Source organism: Bombus fervidus, chromosome 2, assembly GCF_041682495.2.
Source record: "Bombus fervidus isolate BK054 chromosome 2, iyBomFerv1, whole genome shotgun sequence".
NCBI classification, from domain to species: Eukaryota; Metazoa; Arthropoda; class Insecta; order Hymenoptera; family Apidae; genus Bombus; species Bombus fervidus.
The window spans coordinates 21,628,819-21,653,443 of NC_091518.1; the positions used below are offsets into that span (position 1 = coordinate 21,628,819).

A 24,625-nucleotide genomic window follows, 5' to 3' on the forward strand; every position below is an offset into this window, starting at 1 on the left:
TAAAAAGGAGAAAACCGGACGGCGCTAAAGCGACTGTAAAAGCATGCGGCTGAAAAAGGGGCAGGAATAGAGGAGACTGGCAAAGGGTAATGAAAATGAAACGATAGGATGGTGAGATTACGTCACTTGCGATTTCCATGGACCATAGGAATTCGAGTTCTTCGAAGAGAAAAGAACGGTATAGTTTTAATTAGTCACGCCGGAGAGTAGCCTATTAGAGGTAATTGATGTCTTGTAATATTCGGTTTGTAAATGAAAGATATGAATAGATGTAACTTGTTTTTATTCCGAAGCATTTATACAGCGACGTTTCCTTAAATCGTTTACTACAACAATGGTGATGAAGATTAGCTAAGTTTTATGCATACTTGATACAAAAGACGAAACTTTAGTTTCATATCTAACAGGATGTGCGTACGTATTTCAATCGATTTTAATTAACTCGTATCTCTTTCATACTTATAACACACGTTTGATAATAATCTGAATTATCATCTGAAAGTTGACGAACTTTAAAACGATGAATCAATCGAGTATTAAATATAAAATATATGTTACCTTAACCTTATTTATGTTCTATAAGGTAGATATTTTTTTATCGCGCGAGTCAGATCGGAGTTAATAGTAATCTTCAGTTGGTAATGTTTCTTTCCATCGTGCTGCACGTTGGTATTCGCCATTTACGTTGTCCAAAATATTGGCTAATGATGGTACAAGCACCGACGAGGTGCAAAATGGACGTGACATCACCGACGAGATATCAGTAAACGATACAAGTAAATCTGTACTCGGCAAAAAACGGAACGCGCTCTAGTGGTCGATATCACGATGGGTACTTTATCGACCAACGTATATTTGATGTTCGAATGACCAGTGCTGCATCATAGTCGATGTACAGAATAGACGAGACACGCAATGCTTTTTTATGTCCACGTTTTAGAGGTCATCTGACCACCTTGACATTTTCGACTGTCGGTACATTCGGTACGCTCGATTCGGTACATAATACCACAGACGAAATACAGCAAGTCATAGAAAGCTGCATGCATGAACTTTGTTTACATATTACTTTCACAATGTATGTACGAATCCTGTTGACGACTGTCATATGCTATATAAAATGATGCAATACCAAGTGTTACATCTAAAATATCTTTCTTTTTATTGAAGACACGTATAAAAAAGTTTCACAACTTTATAAGCTAGATCATATATATTTACCGATGTATGTTAGGAAGCGCAAAGTAAGGATTTCAGTGAAGGGAAATCTTCTAAGAAAATCGCAAAGTACAGGGGCTGAAAAGAAGCAAAACTCTGATAACTGAGTGTAGTATACAAAACAACAATGTTTTATTTGAAACAACATACAATCATGTGCCACATATGTTCCTTAAAGCCGTCGGTTTGCGCGTTCCGCGAGACGATTGGTCGACGATATTACTCGTAACGTAGAAATAATGTGTGCATACGGGATATCTGTCAATGGCTTCGTCGTTTTATCAACGTACCATATGCTTCGTCCGCCATCTTTCCCTGATCTGTCGCGGAGCTCGCAAACCTCGTTTATCCTCCTTAATGCTTATCAATGTTACCATTTTTTTTTTTTATCAATCTTTATCTTTTTTTGGTAATTTTATTTTATCATTAATATAATCTTGTTTCGTTTTTTTTTTTCCCCATTAAAAATGTACGCAGACACAAATACAACGCCTCTTTGTTCGAGGCTGTCGAAAAAAGATCTCCAGTTGGCGAGGTTTTTCGTCGCTAAACTTATTTCTCTGCTGGTCTACGCTAATCCTAAGGTATATTTTTTTTCTCTCTTGTCGCTAATATCCTCGGTGGTGAAAACGAAGAAGCACGAACGAGGACACTCGAGAGAGATCACGATCTCGGTCCTATCGTACCTCCTTTTTCCTTTTTCATTTTTTCTCAATCGTTTCTTCTTCGTTATGTACATAGACGAGTATACGCACGAGTATACATACAAATTGGTATAATCGTTTATACCGTTTCTACGCGCGTTCGTATTTATCATATCTAAAATCGTGATGTACGCGGCGATCCTTTAACCCGTTTCAATTTTTCTTTTCCTTTATTCTCATTTGTTTTTCTTTCTTTTTCTTTTTCAAACGTCCCTCTTCTGTTTCGTTTGTTTCACACAAAAATGGCCATCGTATGGCCACGCTTATCGACTTCGTTATCTTTGTATGTATCTGACTAATCTATCTTAGGGGTCCACTGAGGGATGCGATCCTTTTGGACTTGATCTATCGTGAATGAGATGGCCTGGACTCTTCTGATCCGTTGTGTATTATTTTAACGATCGTAGTACTGGTTGATCCGTCGCTAATATTGCTACAATTGTTGCTTCGTCATTGCCGTTTTGTTTTCCTTTTTAACGGTACCGAATCGAAGCTTTAGATTACGTGATAAATGGTGTATGAAACGTCTTTTGATTTTGGTGTTTACAATTTGTACATTTTGTTGGACTTTGTATAGAAAACAATGCCAAACGTATAAATAATGAGAAACTTGTAATAAATCTTTAATAAAATGTTTAATATTCGTATCATACATAACGAGATTATATATGATAAAAGTTCAGTTTAATAACGAAACAAACATTGAAGCGCTCTTTACGTTCAATGAGTATAATTTAGAGAGAAATTTGTGAAATCGTATTTCGTTGTATTTTCCAGTGAAACGATAGCAAATCGATCGAGAACAAAGTTCTGTAGTTTCTTAGTGCCAAAGAATTTTTGAAAATGTGCCGGTAAAATTTATTTAATTAAATACAGTTGCTGTCCTTGTTACTACTGTTCAACGTTACGTTAAATTCACCCGCGAAAATTCCGTTGTTACTGTGAAAAGGAAATTAATCGCTCGACGATGTTACTGATATGCTTATATTCAGCCAACGGATTTATAATTTGCCGCGTTTCCTTTTTTTTTTTTTTTTTCATTCGTTACTCGATCTTGCTTATAAAAATTATTTGGCACGTCATCGTTTCGTCCACACTGATGAAAAACAATCGTTTCTGGAATAAAATGACGATGATCCGCCGATCGGAAGAGTCCTGGTGGGAGATGAATACGCAAAGGACACGAATCTCGGATGAAAATAGCGAAAGGAAGCCTATCGTTCGTGTAAGGACGACTAGTCTACAATTACGGGTACGAGAGTCTTCGGAGATCACGAGTACGACGCTGAAAAATCATCATTAAGGCCGCTATTTCGTGTGTGCGCACGATTGTTAGGTTTACATAAGTTAGTTTCTACTACCAACGCCTTCTTGCACAATAATTTACGAATAATACCAGTAAGTTGGGAGAGATAGAGATAGAGAGGCAACAAGTTTTAAGTTATACGTTTCTGTTACGCAAATAGTTGGTATAATTTTACAGTTTTCTATAGAATAAGACGATCATAAGAATTTTTATAGAACAATCTTATGATCTTGCAATTTTATATTCTATAATCTAGATGGTAATCTGTAAAATTCAATTATAAAATTTCATTAATAAGATTTCATCCATTTGTGCAAGAAAGCCGACGTTATCTCTTTCTCGTGTTGTACCGGTTACAATCGCTTGCCGTGATCGGATTATCACTTTCTTCTAAAGAAAATGTGTCTCATCTAATACGTCGTTTCTGAAACAACTGTAAACCAAGAAATCATAGTTAACGATGAAATTGAAGTTTTACACCTGCTGTCTTCTTCCTTAAATTAACACTATCGTATCTTTATCGTTAATTGGACTTTCAATTTTTACGTCAGAGATTATTTTCTCGATAATGAAAGCGACTGTCGATTGTTTTAACATCACACCACATCGATTATTGTTTGACGTTAGTCTCGTCGGACTTAAAGGTGCTAGATTCTCGATTAAAGCGCGCGATCGTTTCGATGATCGTCGAGCCATTGAAGAGGAAGAAATATCTGAGCTTTATCAAGAAACGTATTCGTTGTATCAACGCGAGTTTTCCGCACGAAACTCACGTTCGTTCAAAGGATGATGATCCATCTTTTAAATACAAACACGTATCGTCAAGTTTAGTTCGTTCTAGAGTTACGTGAAATTGCGTTTGATTATCTTCGATTAGTATCTATTAATTATGATCGTGTGTGCGCACACGATGAAAAGAAATGTCGTGTTTGTGTCGGATGGAAACAGCGTTTAAGATCTCACGTCGACCGGAAATATGGGTAAAAGCTTACGCCTGTCTTTTAGATACTTAATAGTAGCAGATAAAGATACATTAGTTACGGCATAATCGACACGCCTCGTCGGTATCTCTTTTTCCCTTTTTCTTTCCATATACTTGTTTCGAAAAGAGTAACCAATAATCTCGTTCTCTCTACGTACGTTCGCGTCGTTCCTTAACAACGTAACATTTCCATTATCTTTAACAACAACAGTAACAACAGTGTTTTTGTCCGATAGCAACGTATTATAAGTTAGAATTGCGATTTCCATAAATTTGTATTCTTTATTTTATTTTCGGTTAAATCCAGCACTCGTGTCTCGTCCTCGAATCAATCGTGTCGTTCGACTTCTCGAAAAGCCGACAGAAAGTGCTTTAAAAATCGGCGAACGTTATGAATTAATCGATACGATAGATTTTTCTCGTGGAATTTTCCTGAGCAAACGTCGTTTCAAATGTGTGATTCGTTTTATCTCGTTTGAACGCACGAGGAGTCGAAACAAGTGCTTCTCTAAATGGAGTTGTCGACGTGCGGTATAAGCCACAATAGCGAAACCTCGGAAACCGATGATCGATGGATTTTCAAAACCCAAACTATCTAAGAGCCGGAAATTTCAAAATCTAATAACGACATCAGTTAGTTTTGATCACAATTATCGGACAACAAGAAACAATCTCCAAATTGTTGCAACTTTCTTCTTTTCTCGTAATTCGATTCTTCCGCAACTCCGTTTCGAATTTTCGTGATCGAGAAACTGTAGCAGCAATTTTTACAGCAAAGATATACATTTTCGTTTCTCATTGCAAATTCATTTCATGAAAATCGTTTGAATATGGTAAAAAAAAAAAAAAAAAAAAAAAGGAACGAAATTCTCTTTCCAATGTTTACTTTGTGACTTACACGGTACAATGCGTTCTATGTACAGCGGACGTAATTTTAGAACATTAATCCTATCTCTGTCGATTTTCCTACACACACACACACACAAAATCTTTGTTTTTTCTGCGATTGGCTCAAAAGAATTGCCTCTTTTTCAACTACTCCTTACAAGGATAGACTTTATATTCCTTTCTTTTTTTTTTTTTCTTTTTTGGCTTTTTATTTGTAGAAATTGCGAAGTGTCAGGTTCTTGAATAGGCGCGAAAGCTTTGAACGATCGCGCGATCGTATCGAAGCTTCTAAAAAATATTTCACCTTAATGGTTACACGCTTGAAATTCACCGTTTCAGGCACCGTTACGTATAGTAAAATATTTTAACTCCGAATTTATTCTCTGCATTTCTTACCGATCGAATTTTAAAATGCAACAAGAGCCAGCAAAGATTAATTCTTAATAAAGAGAAAACTTTGTTAAAAATTATGAGACGATATTTATCTTATCCTTCGAGTTGGGTATTGTGATTATAGTAATTTTAAGGTGGATCGCATTCAAACGCTATATTCGCAAAGAAATTAATTCTTTTAATAGCACATTAGTAAAGCATATTAGTATAATAGCAACGTGTAAGTATAATATCGGTGCTTTCATAATCGGTGCTTAATAATTACAATTTAAACAGTTTGAACATTCTTGAAATTGTTGATCGTACAGAACACCAAAAACACAACGAGTCCGTTAACAAATCAATATACTCAGGATACTATTTTAATTTTGTTAAGAAAGAAAGAAAAATACATTCGATGAAACTATTACGAAGCGTACAATATTTTTTCACTATCGTATACTTCTCGTTAGAGAAGATTGTTACGATAAAGAAAGCGTCGAAATATCCAAGCTAATAATCGTCACTGGATCATCCTGTTCACTGCTTTTTTTTTTTTATTAAAAATTTGACACGCGATACCTGACACTTCTCGATGCAATTTTATTTAATCGTTACGCTCGGTGGTGGATCTTTATTACGTGTACTTTTTTTTTTTTCTTGTTGTTGAGCATATTACGTCCTCGAAATAAGTTTCTTTTAGAATATTTCATTGTTCTTTTTACCACAATATACATACTTAACGTATAATAGTAGCTCGTGTGTACATTACGTATTAAATATATATGTATATATGTATATATGACATACTCAAATGTCATAGTTATATCTTGTATGGTACACATTGACATTTTACCATCAAGATGCCGACAGGTTTTCTTATTTCCATCTTTTTTAATATATAGTTTTTATTTCATCGTTTTCGTTCTTTTGTAGCATTTTGCTCGCCTTGGCGTTCGTTTTAACGAACAATTGTTGGCTCGAAGTCGACGCCCTATTTTTGGAAAAAGGGCCGATATTTCGTACAAAGTTTTAACGAGATTCTCAAAAGACTTAGGAATTTTCAATAACTACCTATTGCATTGTTGCTGCCTGAATAATAACTTACGTGGTTTGGTTTCTTTATTTTTTCCAGTTTTATCCAGGTTCGTGTTGTTTCGTTCTCTCTGTCTCTGTAACAGGCACAACATCGCCTGAAAACATCACTCATGGTTCCAAACCTCGATTCTATCGTGCTTATGTTTTACAATAAAAATAATCGTTGACATTACTGAGATCGTCTGTTACGAAAAGTTGTCAATTTCAAAAACAACGATTTATTACCGCTTAATATAAATGTGCAAATTTCAAGCTTGAATTCAACAGTTCTAAACAACTAGAAAAATCAAAGTTTCTGAGATTTCAGATTTTCTCCAAGAATCCAAGAATCTCTCCAAGCTGCACGACGTATGTATCAGACAAGAACATCAATAATCGAAGGAAATAAATAAACTAATCGTCACACGTTTCACGTAAGAAGGCCAATCAAACCAAACCAACAAAGCGATCGAAATAGCATAAATACACTCGATTCTCTGCTTACAACCCTTGTTTCAACTACCCTTCAAACGACACACTTTCCAACGAAACGTGTGAATCGTCCTTTTTCAAAAGTTTCGTCTACCCCCCAATAATTCTATTTTAAAAGAGAAATGTTATCGTAGGACAGTAGCAAAGACTCGAAACGAATCGTGTTCGTCCAAGAATTTCAATGTGATACGATCACAAGAATGAACACCGCGCACTTCCGGATCTTCGTGGCGAAGACAGACAGACGTTGGAAAACGTGGTCGTGGTTAAAAGTTCGTTCATCGAGAGAAAAACGATCGTGATCTCGATATTCTTCATAGGCACTGAACGTTCTTCCCGTGCACCAGACTTGTTTTTGTATTCTTCGATAATTTCTTCCCTCGTCTTCTTCGGTAATTTCTTCCCTCGTCTTCTTCGATTATTTCTCCCCTCGTGTTTTTCCATCGCTGCTCGAAACGGCTCGGCTTCGAGGGTTTCTCGTATTCGAGGGATGGCCTCGACGAGGCAACGAGGCAACAACTCGTTGTCCAAAATGGCGAAAGCGAGTTACACCGCTCCCCAAGGACGCTTATGATCGCGCTGACGTGGCTGGGCAATCGTGGCCGCTTCTCTACGATCACAGAACTGTCTCCATCTCGGCGATTTCCGTTCTGGCTGCGTCGTCGTCCGGAATCCTAAATACAATAATCGATTTCATTCGTTAACTTGGACAAAGACAAAAAAAAAAAAAGATAATTGGGAGGGATAATTGGGCGAGGAGAAGCCTCCTCGCAAGAAAAAGAAAAAAAAAAAAAAGAAAACAGTGGGAAAATTCAGATACGATAGACACATGTTGGCGAGGAAGAATGCGAATTCCAAACAATCCCGTAAATTCGAATACGAAATTTTTGTATGTTATATGTAATGATCGAACTTTCAGCGACTATCTGTTCGTTTTAACATAAGTGAAAAGTCCAATAAATTATGGTAAATATTTACGTGGACGCTAAGGTAAATGGATATTTGAAAATTTTTGCTTGTTCGACGCTATATAAATTTCCAAACTTCAACTGTGAACTGCAAAACTTTAAACAAATGAAAAAATTGAAATCTCTTATCACGTAAGATAAAAAGAGGCAAAGAATATGTCTTTTCTTCGAGCGAAGAATATTTGTCGAGGGTGAGAATCTTCTAATACTCTAAATACTTTAAAGTGGAAGATACTTTCATGTAGCGCTAACATTGTTATTACATTATAATCACATCGTTATAGTTGAGAAATTGTGAAATATTAACGATCTGCATAATGGCAAAGAAATAAGAAACAAATTTTTCAATAACGAAAAATGTAAATTCGATACGAGATAAAAGCGACGAATGAGAGCAGAATAAGATTTGATCGTAAGTGTCAGCTAGACTGCAGTTGAAAACTTCATTTGACCATTCAATCGGTCGATCCGATACACTTTTCCATCGTTTATACGTCGTTTAAATTCGTACATTTGGTAAAAGTTAACATCGATCAAGCGATAAATGATGTAAATGGCGAAATTAAGAGAAACGATTTCTTCGCTTCTATTGGAAATCACTTCTGGCTCTTACATCGTCTACCATTTCAACTATTCAATTTTCTAGAAGTTGTTTGTACGAGTTTCCTTTAATCTTTTTTCAATTAACGTGAAATGTTTGGAAAGGACGATGGCAGAGAAGTTTGTGAAAGATACACGTACGTGTTAATTGGGTTTCAGCGTGTGTGCGTGTATGTGTTTATGTGTGTCTGTTTCCGTATTTGATGCTCAGGAACGTGAGGAATTTCCGACGAAACGAATCGTTGATGTAATCGAAAGTTTCTGCGCAAATATTCCACTGAGACAATCTTTGCTCGACTAGGCACGTTTTGCATTTTTATTGGAAATTTGGGAAATGTTTGAGGAATATGTTGGTGCGCTAAGCTCAGGTGGCGTGAACGCTACACACGCGATAGAGTGAGGCCAATTTCAAGCTAATGTAAAAAGGGTAGCTAGCTTGGTTGCTGAAAAGCGAAGGAATTTGTGAATAATAAAAATTCGCTGAATTTTTCAGACGACGATCTTCTTCGCGTCATATCTCGTCGTACATACGACTACGATTTTAATTAAAATATAAATTTAATGCAAACTCTCCGAATTAAGTACAAACTTCGTGGTTATTTCTCTAAACAAAAACGCGATAAATTATATTAACAAATAGAGATAGAAAGTAAGCGTAAACCTACATGCAAAAATCAAATAAACAGGTGAGCTTCCCTCATATTTCTTTCAATAACTTTATTAAATTGTAGGAGTAATATATCTTGTGAGAAAGTGATTAACAGATTAAAATATAAATGCAGGATGAGTGTCAGGACGATGATGCGGCAATTATTGGTTTGTAATCAAACTTCGTATGAAATGTTAATTAAATCGTATCAAATATTAGGTTGCCCAAAAAGCGTCTTTCTTTTACAGATGCGTTTTTCACAACGACGAATCTTTATACAAACTTGAAACCTAATTTGTCGAACGTTGCGATCTTTATTTTGATAGAACAAAATGAATCACACGTGAATCGATAAAATAATATAAAACGGAAAATGTCGTGCGTCCATTGTTTCCTTATAAAACGAAAGAAACTTTTCGGACGACCTAATATTACTGTTAACGAAAGTTTGAATTTCTTGCATAAAATTTACCTGTAGATCTGTGGAGGCAAAAATTTGTCGCTATACTCCGCGCTGACCACGTGGTTCCTGGTCATGTCCCTAGGCCTGGCAACATCGATGGCGTCGATGAATCTAGATTCAAGAGAATCCCTGTACGTTAATTTGGAGAGAAGACAATTTTACTGCCTGAAAACAGATAGGCAAAGAGACGTATACAGAGTGAATCGTCTAATCTTGGAATCTGAAGTACTCTCCTGACCTCGAGCACTTTTAAATAACGTAGCGTACGTTTCTTGACGAAATGCTTAGTCGCAATAGCTTTTTTATCCTTTTTTCAATAATTCTCCTTCCGCGTTTCGTGCTTAGTTTTCAAAGCGAGTATAGAGCAGAAAATTATTTACGCTTTGACTTAAATCCAGGATTCCTCAAAATTAGGTAAAAAATTATGCATCGATTCAAGATAAAAAATGTAGAATCGCGTTCTGCCATAGCACGTTCAACTTTGAACTAATATCCGTCGATTTCTTAAATTTGTCAACGATTCTATCACCGAAACAGTTTAGAATTTTCATGCTGAAAGAAACGAAACGGAAGAAGATCCTACTTCTTCTCTTAGATTAAAAGAAGCAACCTTTTTAATTCCCGTATTCGAAGATCGTATTTTTCAAATATCTTCTGAAAATTTCCGTTTAAAGAATACAACGCCAATTGTTGTGTCGTTCGAAGCGCAGTTATGCAGATGTTAGAAGGATACGTTCAACTACATTTCGTCGTTCCTTAGACGAGGAAAGTTTAATTCTCTGGAGGAAAATTTCAGTACTTGCAAGTCACAATTTAACGCTTAGGAACAACGTGTACGTGGAATGGAATACCGTACGGAGAAAACGGCACGGTTTATAATAGGAGACTCGCTATAACGCGCTTTATAATGCACGAGAGTGATGTAATATTGTTTGTGCTAGAGAAACTATAACAGTTCGTGAACCAGGTCGATACGAAGAGAAGCGTCGAGTTTCATTGACTTTCCGGACAGCGTAGTGCCACAAATTCGTGGGGAATTTGTGGCGTGAAATTTGGACGGTCTCAAAGGGAAAATCACCTGGGTCCTTTTTTAGCGCAGCAACTTGCATTAATCGAGGCAAGGAGAGTTTGCCGCAGCAATTCGGTGAAATGAGCTTTGAGATTGACCAGAGACACTCCTGTCACGGATGGAAGTTACGCTAATTTCAAACGGAATAAAGGACACTCGTTTCGTACTCGAATACTTTCAAAAAAAGGATACATTCGCGGGAAGGAACTTCTATGCTTAATTAATTTTAGTTCGAAATTGGTTCGATCAAATTTACGTTTGTTAAGTTCAATTTGAGTGGATTTGTGTCACGGTAGGTTTACGTAAATTAACTCGTAAAGTTGATGTAATATAATTACTATCGGAACAATTCCTGGAAATTATCGAAAATCACAGATATACGTTAGTGGTATAAAATAGTTCGCGTAATTAACGCTGGAATTATCAATGTCGTCGGCATATCGAATTTGTAATTTTGGCAATTTATTTTAAAGGACTTTTCCTTGTAAAATATTTAATAAATCGTAACTTTCTTTATACATTGTATACTTTTCTATATACGTTTCATTTTGATTTCTTTGCAGAAAGCTTTATATACTATTTTTTATTTAATAGTTGTATAGAAAAGTTTGCATATTGCCAGTTAAATAAATAGAGAAGTCTTTTAGCATAGAATTCGTCGTATAACGACAGGAATGTTTCAATATCAGAATTTTTCTGCCCCGAGAATTTCGCGTTACCAGGGAACGAGTGAAATATCAGATTTCAGATTCCATTCCATTCAGATTCCATTGTTAGACGACTCATTCCGGACAAATGACTCGATCGCCGTACTACATTCTTCCCCCTGAGTTTTCCTAATTTACAGGAATTTCCTCAATCGTAATCGATGGCTTCTTGTACCGTCGACTTAACGCCATCGCGCACGATTTATCGTTCCACTATGCACGCTCGATACAATCGTCACGAGTCTACCGAAAACTTATCGTTGAACTCGCATGCCATGCTTCCGAGCACATGAAAAGTAGATCGATACGATACGAAAATACGAGTTTACAAAGTGAATAGATAAATGTACTGGAAGATAAAAAAAGATAAAAAAAAGAAAGGGAGAGTACGAGGTAATAAATGTAGAGAAGAATAATTCGGATATATGCAAACGTTCTGGACTACCAAGCGAAGCGGATAATCTACTTCTACTCTTATCCTTCAAACTTTTATATCGTTATCATCGATCCTCGCGAAGCTTCGTTCTATCATTTTCTTTTTCCGTCACGCAAGACTCGTGGTAGCCGAAAAAAACATTATTCGAGTGACCAGAACCGATATCGTTTTATTTTTAAAAGTATTACCAAGTAAATTTTAATTTTTAATTTTTTAATTTTAAGAAGTGGTTTAATTGTCCATACAAAGTTGAATGCCAATTTAATTGAAGCTTAAATCGAAGTTCGTACATCCAAATTTAAATTCAAGTCCAAATATTTTGTTTCGGTTAATCTTGTTTTGTTATCCAAGGCGTTGATAAGTAACGTTACAGGAAACGAACGAATCGCCCGTATAAAATTAAATTCTAGTTTAATTCAAGTTTAATTTAAATTCAAACGCAAGCGTTCAAATTTAAATCTAAATCTATATCAGAATTGTACGATCCATATTTAGATTCAAACTAAATTTCCATTTGTAAATTCGCCAATTAAAAAATCCCGATTTAAATTCAAACTAGAGACTCGACGGATGCTTACTAACAAGAATCCAAAACGTTCGATCTCTGTGCCATTGCGTCGCCGTTCAAATCTGATTTCAGCTACGAAAAGGAAAAACAAGAAATACGATAGCCTCCACAACGATATTTTCGAAGAAAAACAAGATGGTTTCCGGACACGGGGATAATGTGGCTCGTTAGCGTAAAAGACACCAGGGAGATCGTACAGAAACAAGCCTCGCGAGATCGATTTTCCTCCCCTCTGTCAACAGTGCACAGAATTTATCGACGTTCGAATGGCCATTTCCCGATTCCCTTCTTGTTCTCGCCATTCTTTAGTTCGCGAAACGACTACCAAGTCGACCAAACGACCACCACCTAACGACTCATCGATTTTCACGTGCACTTCGAAGACAGTTTCTACCAAAGCGACGTAGGAACCTTTGCTTTTCGAAAATAAAGCCGGATGGAACTTTAGAGTCGCGATGGGATACGAAGTAACGTGAGAATGTTCGAGCGATTCTCGGCCTTGTCGTTGAAATCGACGTCTATTTGTCGCGATAAATAATAATAAGTGGAAAGCGATATAGTGAGCGATATAGTCTTTAGCGTTAAAGCACCTAGTTAAGCAAGGTCATAGTTCGACTAGCAACTAGGATCGTACGCATTGCGCCCCTTAGTTTAGAATCTTCCGTCAACCGTTTGAAAATATCCGAGAAAACTGAAATTTTATCGCTTTCTTGCGTCGTCTGTATTTCTCTTTGTTCGATTTAAAATACGTAAATGCCGTAACAGGCTGTATAATATATTTTAACGCGTCGTTTTCAAACGTTTCAACGTACTTCGATAATAAGTCATAAAATCGGAGCTTCCGAAATACAAGTTGGAAATAAGATTTTATTTCCAATTTGTAGTCAGAATGAAAATTCAGAAGGAGAGTTAGATGGCTTGTGATTCGTAAAATTGACATAGCGAATTTTAGAGCTAACTCTTTTTATCGCGAATGTCGTTACCGTTACGCGAGAGAATTTATTAGCATCGCTAACTTCTAGCCCGTGACTTGTAAAATTTCGTCGATAATTTTGACGGCTGTGACATGGTAAAAGTAAATCGATGTATTTATGTAACTTATTGATCTACCATGGTGATAATTTCTTGAATAACATTTGAAATGAATTGAGTACCAAAATCATCACGAAAAATTTTGTTCGGTAGAGAAATAAACTATAATTCAGAATAAAATGTACAAATTAGAGAAAGTACAAATTATTTGAGATATACGCAAAGAAAAAATTGATTCTGAATTGACATCGCATGGCCTTGAACCAGGTTCCTGCAACCCATAATAGGTCTTCGATTCGTTAAGTCACCGAAAGCTGCAAACTTCGATTAATAATTGATTTTACGACCTAATAGTATCGTTTCCAGTTATTATACAAAGACGTCCCTGTCCGAATGGAACGATTTACAATTTCATACGTGTCGACGAAATGGTCCCGACCGAAAGACAATATCGTTTCCTGTTAAGCAGACGTGCCAGATGTCATGCTTGTACCATATGTTACGGTTTCTCTGTTTGCTGTGTGGCGCTCGGTTTACTTTTAAATGGCAAACGCCTCGAAACGACACCAGCTGACGGACAAACAAGCGTGAATTTTTCCGGATATTTGGCAACTGATTCCGCTCCCTCTTGTTTCGCTGCCAAATACCGGTTATCCGTGACCCAGTAAGTACATCTCGCGAATCACGTTGCTGGCGGAAGTTAAAGGAGATCCGCTTTGTTGCTGAGATCAGCTACTGCGATTGTTGTTTCTTTGCGATGTAATTTCAAGAACGCGAAGATACATGAAACGAAGGGTTGATTTACAGATCCATCGTGCAAATAGAAATTTTAAGACCCACTTTCGTGTGTTCTTAAAAATATAATAAAATCGACTGAGATTCCTTTCGAATAATTTTATTGGATTAACGTAACTCTGTAATAGAAAGTGTTTTTTTTTTTTATACGACTATATCGAGCGGAATTTTTTTATAACATTACGTTCGATAGAACGTAAAACGAAAAAGGAAAAAGCAAAGTGGAAGGATTTGATGGAATGTTAAGAAACCGAGCGCTCTTTGGGGAAATGAAAAATGCTGAAAAATCGTCGTTCGAGAAGTAACTCTATTTCGACGACACATCGGGGAAAAATATTTGCCCTGGTTCCTACGTCACCGAGTATTCTTACGTGTTTTGGGCGTTGCGGACTTACGAATCGAAGTATGGCGGTAGCGGATGCGGAGCTTCCACCGCCAATGACTCCGCTTGTGAATGGCGATCCGAGCTTTGAAAGCATCCTCGCCACCAGCCGAGACTTCCGGTTTTCCTCCTTTAAAAAAGCCGACGTGGATATGTGCCAGGCTTCTCTTCCACCATCGTCCATCGCCACCAACCACCCCTTAATGTGTACCAGCAACACGTCTCAAGCGACAAGAGATCCTTTTATCGTTTCTTTTTCTCTTTCTCTCTCTCTCTCTCTCTGTCTCTCTCTCGTCGTGTAATCTGCCTTTGTTAAGCTTTTTTAGGATTTCCTATCTTTCGGTGATTTTAGAAACGCAGAGAACCCCGTGAAAAGCGCTAGAGATATCGAAGTAGAATTCTAAAACGCGGAAAAGAGTATTTGGAAAATGCCGGAGATATTTGAGGAAAGAAGCTTCGACGAAATATACGAAATCGTCGTTTGAAGTCTCGCCGACTGTTATTTTCGTTTCATTTTCTTTGTTGACAAGAGAGAAATTTCGTATTCCTGTCTCTACGAAAGAACTTGGCAAAAATCGAAGCAGAGTTCAGTTTATGAAATGTTAATTTTCTTATTCGACTCTCATACTGAGATTATAGTTTCATTTGCAAATTTAATATTAGATTCGACTTTAATGATTTCAATTGAAATTGAAATCTAAATTGGAATCGAAAAATGCGAACTTAATTGGAATTCAACGATTCGAATTCCATTCAAATACAAATTGATTCTTCCGTAAGAAAATTAGACTCTCGAAGGCTGAAGCGAAACTTCACCCTTAAATTTCTTTCCCCCGATTTGTAATTCTATTGAATAAATTTCAGAACAACTAACTTAAGGGATAATTATGTAACATATCACAGACGTTTGTAACCATTTTACGATCTTTTCAAATTTTTTGGAAGCCTGTATCAGCAAAAATTATTAAGCTTCTACAGGGACAATTGAAATTCCAACTGAAATTCCGATTTGTGAAAATTTGAGCGCAAATAATAATTTTGATTTCCATCGTCGATTTCGATGTTCAACTGCGATTAAGAAATTCCTTTCTCTATAACAATTTGCGATTTTCCTTTTCCTTGCTCAGATTATCTAACTCAATATCTGGAGAATCAAATCCCGTTGAAACGCAATTGAGTACCTGCTGTATTTCCGAAAGGACATGAAACGAAAGTTGGAAAGTTCGTCATTTATACGGGGTGCGAATATCGCGAGATCCGGATCGGTTGTTCCCGGGAAGTTCGATTAAACAACGTTCGCGATTGGTCCAAACAATGTACCTGGATTCTCTGCAAACACCTGCGGGTTTATCCGAGTCGAAGTTTTCAGTGTAAACTTTTCTAGCTCGAAGCAACGGAAGTTTATTCCGAGATCTCGTGTCGCTGAGAAGTTCTGCTTTCGTACGAGCGACACACGTTCTCGCCTTCTTCTCGTGCGTTTTCCTGTCTCATTTTGTTCCCCTCTTCTATCTACCCTTCGTGTCCACGGGCGAAACTCTTAATATCGACGAAAATTCGAAGCCAATTTGTCGTCGAACATATCTCATACGCGATACGGTGGAAACATACAGTCGATCGCAAGTTTAAGATCATCGATTGACGTTACATGTCAGTGTACTATTCTTTAAAGATGTAGAAATCTTCTTACAATTATTTTCTACAAATCTAGCTCCGTAATTGCAAATCTGAGTTCATTATCCTATTTAGAGATACTTGGGAATAGGACATTTATTTATTGGAAATAAACTAAAATAGAACGTAGAACGTAAAACTGTTTTCGAAGAATATATCGCGTGTAGTAATATTTCTTGTTTTCTATATTGGAAAAATATTCTTAGACGTTTGATATTCGCTATAGTGCCTAGATTGAAATTTTTTAACGCAGTTATCTTCTTACAATTATTCTATGTATCTATCTGTTAGAATTTAATCTTGAAGTTAAGATTAATAGTCTGAGGAAGACACAATGTTTATGTTGAAATAATATTCGGTGATGTTTATTAAACAGAACTACAAAACCTGATGTATATAAGTGAGTGATATAATTAACAACGTTTAGAAGAATTGTTGATTGTTGGCCAGTTACTCTCGGACTAGACGTAGGTAGTGACCCATGATCCCTTCAATATTTTGAACCCTACTCTCTATACATTAATGAGTATGACCTGTGTAAATGTCCTGTTCAAATGCCTGTGTGGGTCTCTGTATAAGGGTATTTGTGCCTACGCGTGTAATATCGTTGTATTCCAACACTATCTTATATACATTTCATCAAATTCAAGTACCGTAACAAATAACTATGTATATCTACGAAATACTCATGCAAACTAAACTTTACAAGTTATACAAGTTCATGTACTAGGTGTCATACCCAAGAAGTGTCAAGGTAAATGCTTGCGGTGATCTAATCGTTTCGATCTATTTTGTTTCAGTCGAACCGAAATATCGTAAAGCTCTATAAGCTCTTCATTCTGCGACACTAGTAGTATAAGTCAATAATAATCGCCACCAAAGGCATTACGGCTCTTCTCACGTTCTCTAGGGAAACCATCATATTAAGGGACGAGGTCTTAAACTCACGATCGTCGGTAGCTTCAGAAAATAAAGAATAATCAGAAATGAATGACACGCTCGTGACGATATCACGACGTTAACGTACTCGTGTGTACACGCGTCCGGATGTATATACACGAACATTGTACGTTTATATACAATTAATATATATATACATCTCACGACTGTATATACGAATGTATATACGTGTTCGTTCGTAGATAAGTGCATGCTGTGCGAGCCAGGCTCCAAGTGACGTCAGAAGGTAATTGAAGATTTAATCTCGATCCGCAGTTTCTGTCGTCTGCGTATTATGCAGGGCGTTTTATCCGTTAATCGAACGTTAATTGTCCACTAGAGAATCTCGCTCGAGGAATTTTTAAAAGAATTTATATACCATTTTATACCACTTTCATACCATTCTATGGACTTGTCTTTTTATTTGTTTTCTATCGTCCTTTCGTACGTACGTAGAAATTTCCCTCGGAAAATGTACGTAACGTGAATCGAGATTGAATCCTTGTAAATCTTACGGAGGACAGGTGAAATAACTATGCAGTAACATGCGTAGATCTGTCGTTACGGGTCCACTTCCGCTTTCACGAAATCGTATTCGCAAACGGGCAGAAGAGGCGTCGACCTTTAAAGGAAAGCTTTCTAGAACAAAGGTCTGTTGGAATTTGGCGGAGGAGAAGAAAAGAGCTGCAGCGCGAGATACTTCGTTTCGAAAGCGAGTGGTGCTTCAAAGGAAGCGAATGTGTATCGAATAGTCTAGATAGAGTTCGTTCACGTGAATTTCTTTTGTCACGGATGGAACGTTTCCTTCCCTTTGCCCTTTGTTTCGAACTTCTTCCTTCAATCATCGAAAGGATCTCAAAGAACGTCGCTATTGTATCAAGGGAATCAATCATCTTCGTGATTATTTATTTCCTGCGTACGTATATGTAACGAAATTGTAGGATCATAGACGACAGATGTTTATGCAATTTCATGTATTATCGTATGCCGTTGTATGTCATCGATATGAAGCTGAGAATTTTCCTCTCCATGTATGATTTTCATATTTTAACATTTCCAAGCAAAAGCACTTCTTTTTTCAAAGCTCAGTAGTATGAACTGTTAAAAGTCAGACACTTCATATATTACAACCTAACATTCTTGCTTGAATATTTCGTACATTTTTATAGACTTTCTCGCATTTAAATTTTCCATAAATGCAAAAACGTACGTAGTTTAATTATTAATTATTACAAGAAGCTTGTATCTACGTTATATCTATTAACAGATAATTCTGAAATAGAGAATATATTAGAAGAATTAAAAGAGAAGCAGATAAATATTGTCAAGAAATTTCGACGATTTTGAACACATTCTTTGAGATCCTCTTGTATGAACTAAGGTCAAGAGTTTTAACTGTAATGCAGACATAATGTAAAATCTCCTTATTCGCAGAGTAACGTTAATTCGAATGAATTATGATTATAACATACTTGGCCTGAGTGGGTTTTATTCCGTGAGCCTCCAGATCCTTTTCCAGCTGTCGTATCTTGATCTTCGCCATGTCTAATTCGTGTTTCACCTTCCATAAATGCGTATCGCATATGGGATCCCTGCATCTATGATACCTCAGGATGTCCTGCGCCTCGTAGACCGCTCCGCGGAATGTCAGCGACTTTCCCATGCTCTTAAAAAAAGAAAATTAGATAGCTTTATGTATAAATAATACACGAAACCTTAGACACGCATGGTTTCGTACGAATATTTTTAAAACGAGGAAGAAATTGTTGTAGAACGTCGTAGACGTTGTTGACGTAGATAATACGAACGTGACAATTGGACTCTTTTCTTCGCAAAAAGAAGCAATATAAAAATAAAATCGATAGAAATATCAATAATATGGAAATAAAATCGAAGGAATATTCAGTTCGTCGATAAATTTGGAAACAACTATGACAAACTGTATTTAGGAAAAGCGGTTTACCAAGCTGAAAAGTGCGCAACAACCACCACCGTCGCTTCGCGCCAGATGTTGCCTGACATACTTGAAATACAAATATTCCAGAAATAGGAAGACCGCAGCCAGAAGAATTCCCATCATCAATAAGAGAAACGCGGACAAGAACTGTTCCAGCGCCAAGGGATCGCTACTTTTTTGTACCTCTTTGCCTGGCTTGCAGGTACCTGTCATCCAGTACCGTCTCAGACGCTCCAAGTCTCCTGGAATTTCAATGTTCTTCTTTTATGATAGGAAGCGTACAGAAATTGTGAAAAATATTATTCTAATTTTAACACGTTCAGCTTTTAGCATATTGATTCGAAATTCAGCTTATAAGAAGATTTATTTTAATTATTTTATTATAATTTGGTTATTCATTCTAACTAGTTCTAATTTTAGATAAGTAAATCTAAGTAAGAAAGGACGAAGGACACATTTCTATAATAGTAACGTTAGTTAATATTTCTTTAAGCTTTGAAAGACTAATACTAATAATTTAACGTATCATTTGATTAATAACTAATAATCATACGCGTCATTTGCGACAAATAAAAATTTTATCAGTCGTAAGAATTACAGTTTTCTCTTCCAGGATTAAATGCCGAAATATTATACGGATATGTGAGGCTAGAAAATATACAAAATAATAAAATACACTGCAATTTCTTGAAAACGTTCTGCGTCAATTACCGAATGGAATCTATGCACGTATTTAAATAACTTTTTATTTAATTCCAGACGATAAGCGAGCAAATGCCGATACCGTTGTCTCTGTAGTCGAGCAGGCGCTTGTTGAACATCTGCAGATACTTGGAATTCCTTGAAAACGCGAGACCGTAGCCGGTCATTGCGTACCAAGATCCCACAGTTAGCAATCGGCAGTCCTCATCTTGCGCTACCAGATAGTCCAAGACCGTTCCGTCGTAAATAAACGCGTCCATTTCTCTGTTGCAGAAGGAAACGATGTCACTGAGAAAATTGAAAAACGAGGAGCGAAACTTTAAAGGAATCGAACGAATGGCACGATAGATCGTTCGAGTCGAACCTTTAAACTTATTTCTTTCACGTCGAATGATCTTCCACTCTTATCTCAATTACAGCGCTGCAACTTTTTCTATCGAAGAACAAGGAAATTCTTCTATAGGAAATTTCCTTGATTTATCTTATCGATTTTCGTTGTGAAACGTTGATATCGGCACCGAACGATTTAGGTCAGTTATAAATTTCAATGTACTTTGATAATCGAAACAGGGAAAGTTCTTTAGAAAAGATTGATTATCTCGGATCGTGCAGATAGTGATTGAACAGGAAGGAAATTTCTATGATAACCAGGCTACTTAGGAAACTTTACATTGTTTGACGAGTAGATAATAAGGAAATAAACGGAATTCTTGTACAAACTCTGAGAAAGTTAACCGAGAGCCTCAAACAACAATGAAATTTAAAACAATGTTCACGTCCAACGCCCAACGTTTCATCCAATATTGTAAATTCGTTTGATCGAAATTTTATTAAAAAGTGAACTCTCCACGTAACATTCTAAATTTAGCTGAAAGCTCATCCTATGACCTTCCGTTAGGAAAATCTCCCTCTTTTACATCTGCGCCATAATTTACATCGAACGCTCCACCTTTTGCTTCCCAAAGCTGCCAACACCATTTAGAGACCAGCAAAGTGGCAAGGTGGGAACTAGTTCACAGAGATTAAACAAGCAACTTCGCTCAGAAGCTTCGATAACGAACCACGTATATATAATGCGTGCACATTTAGCGCGATTAAGGGATCAAGTTCTAATTTGAGGACCAGCGAATTCAGCAAACTAATACGTTATGAGGTGTCGTATATGTCCTTGTTTCTTTTTTATGTGAACTGGAGACTGATACGCTCTCGGTAAATTTTGTTCTGGAAACGAATTGAAGATTGAAGAACGAATGACATTTAATTTTAACTGATTCTAAATACACGATGAATGTACTAAGAAGCGTATTGCAGGTGTATTGTAGGTGTTCGAGTGAATCTGATATATTTAAACGTTGAAATCAATTTGATATGCCCGAGCTCGGCTGAACCACTGCAAACCATTTTTAAAATACTCTTCGAAAATACCGAGTTTACAACACATTTATTAAGCGTGAAAGGAACTAAACATTTTAAAGAAACTAATGATTTTTATAAACATACCTAAGTAAAACTTACGTAGAGAATTGTTTTATCTGCTAATTATTGGTAGATAGTATTTTCACATCTTTAAATTTCTCATAAATACATAAAAATTGTACTAATAATAAATCTGTTCTATAAATGCACGAAATCTTCGTACTAAAACTTCAAAAATAGCCATCCTTTGCGATTGAATTATATCGCAAATTTTATTATAAACTTTGTCGGCGAAGACCTCACGCTTTTTGCTATATATTTCAGAACGAAACAACTTCATTTAATCGGTCTTACCCGCTGATGACCGCCTCGATTCCTTCAGCCACGCTGCTCTTGTTGAATTTCTTCATGTACGCGTGCATCTCTTTGAAATATTTTGCCAAAGTGCTGTCAGTGTGGCTCCAAGGTATGGTACCAAACTTGAACATAGGCTTGTGGGACCATGGCTTGGCCAAACGATGATCGTCAACACCGGTGAACTCGTGAAACTCCTCCCTCGTGATCATGAAAGCGGCCAGGTTGGCAGTGTAGATGGCGAGGAACACCACGGCGAACAGCGCCCACACGTTCGTCATGAATCTGAGTTTACAAGAATGTCGTTAAACGTCGATGAAGCGACATACATTGGATCGATAATTGTGAAAAGACTTTTAGCTCTGCTACGTCGTTTAACTCGTCTTGGGTTCAATCGCACTCTCCGCTCTCCTAAAAGATATTTCGATTTTATGCTAAGCGGGTTTTCTTTACTCAATTTGATACCGAATGGTTCGTTTCTTCCCTTTTTCAAAATTAGAAGCGCTTGTCAAGTAAATCAAAACGCCATTGACGAACTCTTGGAAATTGTAACAGCATAGAAAAAAGAAAAACTGACAATCTGAATGAAAAAAAATTAAATTCCTCGATATCCGAAAAAAGTTTGTATCTTTGGACGAATGGAAAAAGGAACGAACAATTGTCTTAATTAGAATTAAGAAACATTTGCATATATCATATCAAAATTGAATACAATTTTAGAGAAGAAATTAATCATCCGTTTATTTCTAAGAATCTGCGATAAGCACAAAAGTTTTAATTTTTTGACGAATTAAAATTAAATATCTAGAGAATAGAGAACTTGAGAAAGAATTCGATTGGTATGGGAAGAAAGTTATTAATTACATACGATTTATTTATCACCAAAGGTATAGAAAGTCGAGGACTCTAAGGTTCCATTCACAGTCGCGTTGTCTGTAATTCTAAGTCTTCACTGGTAAGACTTTTATTGGATTTAGTAGATTTTTATCATTTCAGTGTATCGTAATTTAACGTACAGGCCGATTTTTGCGTCCATTTCGCGTAGCTCGCATTTTCCTTTGTATTTTACGATAACATGCTTCAGAAGCCTTAGGTTTTACGGTATTAACAGGTAACACCACTCGAGAATTCTATTTGCGAGCTTACCAGATTCGATTCACCTGCTCTACTACATAATATTTTCGACGCTACTACATCATTTTCCTTCGTTTTGAAAATGCAGCCCCTACATCGAGAAACATAAAATATTTGGCAGTTAAATTATAAAAGTTTTCGAAAATGTATTCACAAAATAATTCGACGAATAAGACGCACTTGAATCCAACGTGCGCTCGAGAAATGAAATGTTCATTTTTCGTGGCGAACACTGTGGTTGAATAGAATTTCTTGGCACGGTACATGCCGCTGATATATTTCGCCCGAGTCTGTCTTATAATCTGCGGTATCTTTATTATTTAAACCGTTTCTGCCTGCATCCTCTACACGCCAATTATGGTACTTCGCAACTATCACGTAGCTATGAAACGTCATATTGCCGTGTAAAGTTTAATTGATGTGACTGTAGTGTCTTTTTCTTCGATGAACGTGTTTAAATCGATTCTTAATTTTTTTTTTTTTTTTTTTTTGAAGTCCTTCTTAGCTTTCTACATTATAACGAATCGGTCTTCAAATTCCTATATCATTTAATTCTTTACAGATTTAACGTACAGAATGATTAAAACAGAGGATAAGATTTGAAGAGTTTAAATTATGTAGTTAATTAAGTTTAAATTATTCAAGATCAGAGATAATAAATTCTACTTTAAATATTTCGATCGAATACTCTACTAACAATCTTTGAGTCGTAATAGATCACACACTATTTTCGAGATACAAAGGGAGAGGAGAGAAAACAGAGAATATGAAATAAAGGCGGTTCATGTAAATTCGTCGATGATATGCGCGTTTGTCGAGCGTCCTTGTGATCCCTTTGATCCCTCTCTTCATCCCCTTTTCGATGCAGAGAAAACATGTTAATAGGTTTTGCGAGTTCTCTCTTTCTACCGTGTTTTTCGGGCAATATGATTTACGCGCGAGGATTTTAATTGTCGATAGAAATTGTTTTACCGACCTGGCTGTGAATCCCCTGGGAGAATCAATATGGACGGCTGCCTGAAATAACACGGCCCAGACCAGCCAGTACGTCCGACAGAAGGAGAACCGATGATTGGGCGATGGATTCTTCTGCAACCAGCATAAATCAACCGCGTTCGAACTCATTTCGAATCGTTTGTGCGACCAATACAGCGACAACGTTGCAATAATAAGAAAATGTTCTAATCTACGGTGTGGGATTGGTCTGCATTAGATTTTGGACAAAATCGTGCAAGAATTCGGTGAGAAGGTTAAACAAAAGCGAGTGACAGGAAGATATTGTGTTAGAATGCATTGCGAATATTTGTGAAGGTATCCGATAGATAGATATCGTGTTCGATGCTAGAAAATTATTTAAAGTTGAGGATGGTTCGCTAGATCTTAGAAGTAGCAGTGCCAGTGCTATAACGTTTATGTTTCATATTTCTTCATGCAATTTGTTTGATTAATATCTTAAAGATACTTAGTTTTATTAGATAACAATACGACGTGGAGAAAATATGAATTAATTTTGAAGATTTTATGGAAACGTAATTAGCGATGAATTCAAATAATTTATGATGAAGAGAAACGAAAGGCGAGAAACTTAAAATTGTTAAAAAAAAAAAAAAAATGGAAAGATATAACGTGAATCAGCTTTGAAAATTATAGAGAAATAGATTACAAAATGCACCCTAGGAATTAAAAATAGTTCACAGCAGAAAGATATAGGAAACTTTAGATCTCTGTGAAAGAGATTAAAGGA

General features: G+C 36.5%; 1 protein-coding gene across 10 annotated transcripts in view; it reads right to left on the minus strand.

Moving 5' to 3' along the window:
* Positions 1 to 6,004: 6,004 nt before the first annotated feature.
* The window catches only part of Nmdar2 (glutamate ionotropic receptor NMDA type subunit 2), a 368,342-nt gene continuing 349,721 nt past the window's right edge, over positions 6,005 to 24,625 (minus strand). For 6 of the 10 annotated variants that reach the window (XM_072021784.1, XM_072021779.1, XM_072021780.1 and 3 more), the window contains 8 exons: positions 23,858 to 23,970; positions 21,748 to 22,032; positions 20,060 to 20,241; positions 19,282 to 19,517; positions 18,791 to 18,984; positions 14,722 to 14,838; positions 9,729 to 9,848; positions 6,005 to 7,713 (listed from right to left, as the gene is read on the minus strand). In XM_072021784.1, coding sequence (XP_071877885.1) covers positions 7,656 to 7,713; positions 9,729 to 9,848; positions 14,722 to 14,838; positions 18,791 to 18,984; positions 19,282 to 19,517; positions 20,060 to 20,241; positions 21,748 to 22,032; positions 23,858 to 23,970 — 1,305 coding nt within the window. In that variant the 3' untranslated portion in view covers positions 6,005 to 7,655. The remainder of the gene's footprint in view (positions 7,714 to 9,728; positions 9,849 to 14,721; positions 14,839 to 18,790; positions 18,985 to 19,281; positions 19,518 to 20,059; positions 20,242 to 21,747; positions 22,033 to 23,857; positions 23,971 to 24,625) is intronic. The other 4 variants (XM_072021783.1, XM_072021788.1, XM_072021787.1 and 1 more) reach the window with 2 other exon arrangements.